The sequence below is a fragment of the Terrapene carolina genome, unplaced genomic scaffold, assembly GCF_002925995.2.
Source record: "Terrapene carolina triunguis isolate 2854851 unplaced genomic scaffold, T_m_triunguis-2.0 Scaffold211, whole genome shotgun sequence".
NCBI lineage: Eukaryota > Metazoa > Chordata > Testudines > Emydidae > Terrapene > Terrapene triunguis.
In genome coordinates this window covers 3,241,350-3,249,168 of record NW_020664562.1, presented here as the reverse complement: position 1 = coordinate 3,249,168, position 7,819 = coordinate 3,241,350, and the positions used below count along the sequence as shown (strand labels likewise).

The 7,819-nt window shown below is 41.7% G+C and overlaps 1 protein-coding gene across 2 annotated transcripts in view; it reads right to left on the bottom strand.

Moving 5' to 3' along the window:
- LOC112103411 (transcriptional protein SWT1) overlaps positions 1-7,819 on the bottom strand; it is an 82,808-nt gene that overhangs the window by 1,270 nt on the left and 73,719 nt on the right. For both annotated transcript variants that reach the window (XM_024195141.3, XM_024195142.3), the window contains 2 exons: positions 6,553-6,619; positions 4,094-4,158 (listed from right to left, as the gene is read on the bottom strand). In XM_024195141.3, coding sequence (XP_024050909.2) covers positions 4,094-4,158; positions 6,553-6,619 — 132 coding nt within the window. The remainder of the gene's footprint in view (positions 1-4,093; positions 4,159-6,552; positions 6,620-7,819) is intronic.

Below are 7,819 nucleotides of genomic sequence, written 5' to 3'. Positions count from 1 at the left end.
GGGGGGGGGGCTGTCTGAGGGTTGGGCAGTTTTGGTACAGGTTTTGGGCAGTCAGGGTACAGGTAGGGGGTAGGATCCTAGGGGGGCAGTTAGGGTGGTGGGGTCTCAGGAGGGGGCAGTTAGGGGACAAGGAACAGGGAGGCTTAGGTAGGGGGTGGGGTTCTGGAGGGCAGTTAGGAGCAGGGGTCCCAGGAGGGGGCAGTCAGGGGACAGGGAGCAGAGGGGTTTAGATGGGTCGGGAGTTCTGGGGGAGGGCTGTCAGGGGGGTGGGGAGTGGTTGGATGGGGCGTGGGAGTCCCTGGTGTCTGTCTGGGGGTGGGGGTATGGATAAGGGTTGGGGCAGTCAGGGGACAGGTAGGGGGTAGGATCCTAGGGGGCCAGTTAGGATGGGGGGAAGGTCTCAGGAGGGGGCAGTCAGGGGACAAGGAGCAGGGAGGCTTAGGTAGGGGGTGGAGTCCTGGGGGGCAGTTAGGTAGGGTTACCATATGTCCGGTTTTTCCCGGACATGTCCGGCTTTTTGGTCCTCAAATCCCCGTCCGGGGGGAATTGCCAAAAAGCCGAACATGTCCGGGAAAATAGCTTTGCCGGCATCCCTGCCCCAGTCCCCTGCTTACCTTGCGGCTCCCGCAGGCTGCGAGCTGCAGGCGGATTCCCCCGCGGCAGCTGCTGCTGCTCCCCCCAGACACCTCAGCTCTGTGTAGCTGAAGAGCTGAGCTGCCTGAGCGCTACCGGCTTCACGGTTTGCCGGGCAGCCCCCAGACCTCCAGACCCTGCGTCCCCGGCCGGGCGCTTCCCCTCCCGGGCTCTGGCTGCGCTGGGGAAGCGCCCGGCCGGGGGCAGGGTCTGGAGGTCTGGGGGCTGCCCGGCAAACCGTGAAGCCGGTAGCGCTCGGGCAGCTGTTTCGCGGCTGGGAGGGAGGAGGGGGAATGCGGGGCGCTCAGGAGAGGGGGCGGAGACTTTGGGGACGGGGCGGAGAAGGGGCCAGGGCCCCATGGAGTGTCCTCTTTTTTTAATGAGGAAATATGGTAACCCTAATGAATGGGATATAAAGGCAGAGGTGGGATGTAGAGCTACGTGAGCAGGGGAAGCTACCAGTCATCCTGTGCAGGTGCAGCACAGGTGTTGGATAACTTAAAGTAGCTGATGGATCTGAGTAGTCCTGCTGGCTTTTGCAGCTGTAAGTAAGACAGCTTTTCTTGTAGCTCATCATAACCTCTTTCTTATTTAAACTGTGAGACAGTTTAATTTTGTCCTATTTACTCTTTAGAAAAAAATTGTCCTTTTTACTCTAGGGTAGGGACATGTCACATGCACACCTAGCAGAATGGGGTCTCAATCCCTGATTATCACCTCTAGGTGCTCCCACAATAAGGATACTACAACATACGAGATGCTACAGTAGTGAGAGACGGAAAGATGTGGCTGTTTAGTTACAGGGAGTACCTCTCTCTTCCGCCAAAATGGTTAAACACTTCAGGAACAAATTTCAAAATGGAACCATTTTAAAATAACATTTTCTCTTCAAAAGTTGACAAATATTTGTCACAAAAAATATAGAAAGTTCAATTACCTTCTGAGGTGTTAATCTGGACACTAAATTAATCAAAGACAAAGATTCCCACTTCAACTACAAGTCTCAACACCTTGGCTATTCAGTCTCTACCAACATCCACATAATCCACCTGCCTTAAAAATAAAGGATTCTTTTTCCCTCTCCTTTGGCTTATTGTGCTTCCATTTTATAAAGAGGGCTTTCAGACCAGCATTTATTATTTTTATTTCATTGGACAGGATCATGTTTTATTTAATTTCTGTACTACAAAATAACTTCACTGCTGTAATAAAAGAGGAAGTGCAATTAAAGATAGAAGTTGGAAACATTACTTGTAACTTGAATTTGTAGATGTAAGATCTACTATTTGGCAACTATCTAACTGGTTTGCTTGAAATGTTCCCAAAGAAGGCTACGGGTATGCAACATAAGCATCACCTAGGGGCAATGTGAAGACATGCAGCTCATTATAGAAAACAAAGTTCTGATACAGAGCAGCCCGCTCAACAAGCTTCTCAATGGTTTACCCTAATCAAATAGCTGTGACCTAGTGTCAAGAAGCCAGAACTAGCAGAATTCCAGAAAGGGTCTGTTTAATTTTTGGGATCCTCCAGAAAATGAAGAATTTTGGAGCTTGTTGAGGCAAGTTTTAAATACTGAGAAATTCCTCAGGTTATAATTATCTTCACACTGTACTAACACAGTACAGGAGGCTGTACTGTGGGTTTTATTCCAAAGTTAGTTATTTAAATGCCAACAATTGGCTCCATAATTGCTGCTGAAAACTGCATGAGTAGTTGGTGCCACCGAAAGCCAATGGATCATCCAAAATATTCCATCTCTATTGAACTCCAAGTTGAACCCCCCTCCCCAACACTGCAAAATATTTTCTCTAACACTAGAGTCAGCTTGTTAAGTTGATAGGACAGTCATAAAAATTTAGTACATCCTGAATCACTAATCACCATACACATGTAGACAGACTAAGGGTTTGGAAAGATTTTAGCTGAGCAGGACAATGTATTGCAAACATGTTATGCATTTTTGGTGGAAGCCATCTTATTTTTATTAGTGTTAATTGCCTCTAGTTCCAGTTTATAATGGAAGCATCCAAGAAATCCCTATCAGCCTTTTACAACCTTAAAAGTTGGAATGTATTTTCAATTATGGTATTTAAAATAAAATCAAAAGCTCTGCATCACAGGCCTTTTAATTAATGTTTTTGTAGAAAAAAAAGTGATTGTTTTAGTTTGAGCCAGCAAATAGTAGTAGTTACCCTTTTTTGACAGCTTTAATAACACTCCCCCCACCCCCAGCCACCCACCCACACAATAGCTAAACATTTCCAGTTACTCAGATCCAAATGCAAATAAACACTCTGAGAAAGACTGCAAATTAAGTCATTTGAGGCAATATCTCCATTTGGTTTAAGATCAAGAATACTTTAACAAACAAGCCTCCTTAAGTAAGTTATTTCTGCCTGTGATAGGCCACCCCATTGCTCTATTTGTGACAGTTAGAACTATGTCCCCAATTCAGCAACGCATTTAATCATGTATTTACATCCCACTGACATCAATTTAAAACACATGCTTAAGTCCTTTGCTGAATCAGGGCCTAAGTTCATAAATGGCTGTAAGACAATGATTCTCAACATGGCTGTGGACAGGGTTTTGTTTTACCAAGTATGCTCCCCAAAATAATGTGCATATTATCTTAGCTGTGTGCACAAACACACAGCATGGTAGACTCCTTATTCTCACCTATGTTGGCAGGATGTTGAGCTTTGTTGGCCCTGTCCACACCAGCAGGACGAAGTGTGAAACTAGCAAGTGTAGGGGAGAGCAGTGTTTGATGTCCATGCCAAATGCAGCTCAAAATCCTAGTGTAGGCAAAGCTTTAGACACCAGTGACCCTTATCCCCAAATGTTTGTACAATTCAACCTCTTTTTTCAATTAAATTTTAAAAAACAAACAAACAAACAAGCAAGCTTCTATACTAAGTGTGTTCACTTCTAAGAACCTACTTCTTTGGATTGAGTTTATTCCAGATTTAGGGCTTGGCTACATGTGCATTAGTCTGTGCTAAAATATGTGAAATTCTAGTGTGCAATAACATGTCATGCACTAACTGGCCTATATGGACCCTGATGGCACACTCAAAGTCACTTAGTGTACTGTAGTGTCCAGTTTCCAGGGCCTACTAGGAGACATTTAGAGTGTGCCAGTGGTGTCCATACGGGCCAGTTAGTGCCTGGCACACTAGCGCAAACTGGAATACACACTCTCTCTAGTGCAGGCTAATGCACCACGTAGACAAACCCTTAAGAAAACTCAAACACAGTGGATCAAAAACAGTAAGTTGGAAGCAAATAACAGACCAGCTCCCTCAATAAATCTTAAGAACTACTTTGTATAGTAAGGGAATAATGGAGATTTTTCTAAGAGAAAATAACCAAGTACCATAAAGTAAAGCTTAACAAAATGTAGTGCTACAACTGTTTCAGGAAATCCAGTAGATGTAATCAATAACTGACTTACCTATACACTTCCTGTGAAACACACTCATAGAGTTCCTCAGCAGTAAATTTTATGCTGGCATTTATCTAAGATGAAAGAGAAAGAGTTACTTAGGATCACATACTTATTGAAATCACATGGCTGACATAACATACATTGGACCTAATGTTTACACACTTAACTGGAAGGATCTCAAGTCTAGACAATGGGAAAAGAATTGAAGCCAGACTATATAGTACGGATCAAGTACTCCCTATTCAGAATGATAGGGCAAAACAATCTAGAGCTAACAGTGCAAGTATCATCTTGGTTTTATTTAATAGCATTTTTATAGCAGCTTCCAGATAACTCTAGTACAGAAAGAATCATCCCCACAATTCCATAGCAAAAGATTTATAGAATTCTGAGCTCTGAAATCCATAATCAAGTATACTAAGCATACACAATGGACATGAAAATAATGCATCCTGTAACAAAAATGCCTATATTCTGTATATGGAATACATATTTTTTGAATGCCCATACTGATATGGAGCCATTTATTTCAAGTTCAAGTGTCCTATAGTGTCCTTGATCTGTTATCAACAGAACAATAATTTTCTATTTTACAGATGTAGCAGGTTAGGAGAGACACTGTTGTCTGCTTTGTAACAGGATTTTTAAGGATGTTGAAGTGGCTCCTAGAGGCAGATTTTTTAATAAAATAAAATAAAAATGACCAATATAAACACAGTTCTGAATTTCAGGTTTCATGTAAATATTCCAAACACTACAATGCCACATGGTTGTTTTTCTGTTTGGGTCCTTAAGTTGTTGTTTTGGGTCCAAACTTTTAAAGGGAAAAAAATTCAAATAATGGATAGGAGCGATCTTGTTACAATAGGGACAGTTGACGTTTAGGGGTCATCTTTCTGTAACTGCTGACCCATGTGGTTGTGGTGAGGATTATTATTTATATTCTAGTAGGTCTTAGAGGTTCCAATCAAGACTGGAGCCCAATTGTGCTAAGAACTGTACAAAACATACAGACAGGGCAGTAGCCCTGAAGTACCTATAGCATCACCCATTGTATAACCCTGGAAAACTAGCTGCAAAACAGCTAATGTACACTGATTCCTTAAACTTAGTTGCCAATTGGGTGCTGTTATGACAAGTTTAGTCTTTAAAAACAAACAAACTCATTTTATCCTGAACGTTGGCTCTATTAGAATGAGCCATACAACCAAAAGTAAGATAACTGGTGATTCCAATGCTAGAATTGAATGTCATCCCCCTAGAGTTAAGTTTTTCAAAGTAACTAAGTAATTTCATTACAAATCTTATATAAATTATTTGTACTGTGTGTGAAATTATATTTCTAAGTTTTGATATTTCCACATGTGATGTACCCAATTTCAAAATAAGGAGTTAAAAGTTATCTAAAATCAACAATCTAGAAGTTAGGAACCTAGACAACAACAAACAAGTAACACATGCAATACATTACCAGGAAAGTGACTGAAACAAAGAACATAGGAGGGGACTATCATTTTACTAATGGGGAAAATGAGCACGCATGTTGAGCCTCACTCAAGGTCACACAGCCCATTTCTATGGAAGAGTCAGGAATAGAACTCAGATCTCCCAATTCTGCATCCTCAGCTGTAGTCACAACATCCTTTCCTATTTTATATGGGCATGTTTTCTGGATTGTCAATTTGTTTCTGAAATATTTTATTCCTTGCATAGTGTAGATATTCATACATATTCTAAGAAGATATAGTTTGATTTCATAGCGTGTTGTGTTAATGCTGTTTTTAGGAATACTGTCGTTTATGTTAACTAGTGCCAGCTAGCCATCACTCATGTGGACGTGGCTATCAATCCAGGCACTCACTTTCAAACATATTTTATCTAAAGTCCTACAAATACAACTGGTGATCTCAGATGACCTTAATTTCTCTAAATTGAAGGCCTCAGGCCCCATATGACTGCCTAATGGATTAAGTTAGTATTATTTTTGTAAATTATTAGACTGGTGAGGACTGTTAATTTTAAAGACTTCTCTGTAATGAGTTTATAATAAACCAGTGTCCTAAATTTCAAGGCTGCAGCTTAAACAGGGTACCTGAATGGTTGGAGTTCCATTAGAAAGTCCAATGACCTCTGATCGAAAGAAGCAAGTTCATATTTTTTCCCCTTACACTTTATGACCAATAATGGCCAAGAGTACCGAATTTCACAATTCTAGCTCAATTGGAACATGAACGGTAGCTCTACCAGTTAGGCTACTCACTACATTTGCCTGTAGTTTGACATTTGGGGATTTTTAAGAGCAAGTTAGACAAACACCTGTCAGGGATGGTCTAGAAAGATAATACTTAGTCTTGCCTTGAGTGCAGGGAGCTGGACTAGATGACCTCTCGAGGTCCCTTCCAGTTCTATGATTCGTCCTTATTATACATTTCCATTAAAGATTTTCAAAAAGATAAATTTCATACCTCATTACTGATTAGGAAGTTATAGAGCATCCAAATGTCTTGAAAACTACTGTTGGGGGTCAAAACTCTAAAAAGAAAAAGAAAAAAGTTTAAAAGATGGTTTGTAGAAGAGCAAAAATACCCTGGAATGATATACATCTAAATTAGTAAGATACAGAAAAGCCTCACTGTGTAAAAATTCTAATTAGTTCCAGAACAAAACAAAAACAAACACTCACAATCATTTCTGATTGCTGATATTTCCCCCCCCCCCTCAATTAAAAGAACTAAAGGAGTTTATTCTCTTAGTGGGAAAGTTTTATAGAAGGTTTTTCCCAATTAAAAATTCTAATGCAGTTTTCACATCGGCCACTTCACTACATAGAAAGGGGGAAAAAACAGCATATAACTAAAAGCCTTTTGTTTTTCACTAGCAAAGCCTCTCTTGTGTCAAGAGAGGGCAATAGAAAATTGACATACAATGCAAAACTTTCCCACACTTCAAAACAAAAAACAAAACAAAAAAAGGGAAGGACTAGGTACAGTTTGAATTTTTCCTGCATACTTCCCATTTATGGATGCAGAATTGGGTATTTTAGTTTAGGGGATTTTGGGGGGGAGAGAAGAGGAGAAATAGGACTGGTGAACAGACTGACATGCCAAGTTACTGTTTCTTTTATTCATCCACAGAACACATACAGTAGTGTCAACAGCACTTCAAGTTTTTCCATAGTGCCTACTCATGTATTTTACACCACCTGTGGGAGCGAGATGGTAGTTCAGTCTATCCATACCCATTCAGTCCTTGGCCCTTCTGCGGAGATTGCCAACAAAGGTACTTTATCAGTTCTAAGGGCTGATCTACACTACACAGTTAGATCAACGTAAGGCAGCTTACGTTGACCTTATGTCAGTGTCTATACTGTACAGCCTTCCTCCCACTGATGTAAGAGCCTTACTACACCAGAATAATAACTCCAGCTCCATGAGAAGCGTAAGGCTTATGTGGGTGTAGTTAGGGTGACGTAGTGGCTGTGTAAACACTGCAGTTCCTTACATCATCTGTTGACTGTCTTGTCAGTTTCATGGCAGGAGCGGTGAAGTTAACAAGAAAACTGGACAGTTAGAGACCAGCTGCCCAGGGCCGGTGCAACCATTTAGGCGACCTAGGCAGTCGCCTAGGGCACTAGGATTTGGGGGGCGCCATTTTCTTCAGCAGCGACTGCGGCGGCCGGATCTTCGGCCGCCCCGGTCACCGCTGGCATTTGGGCAGAGGGAGCTGGGGCAG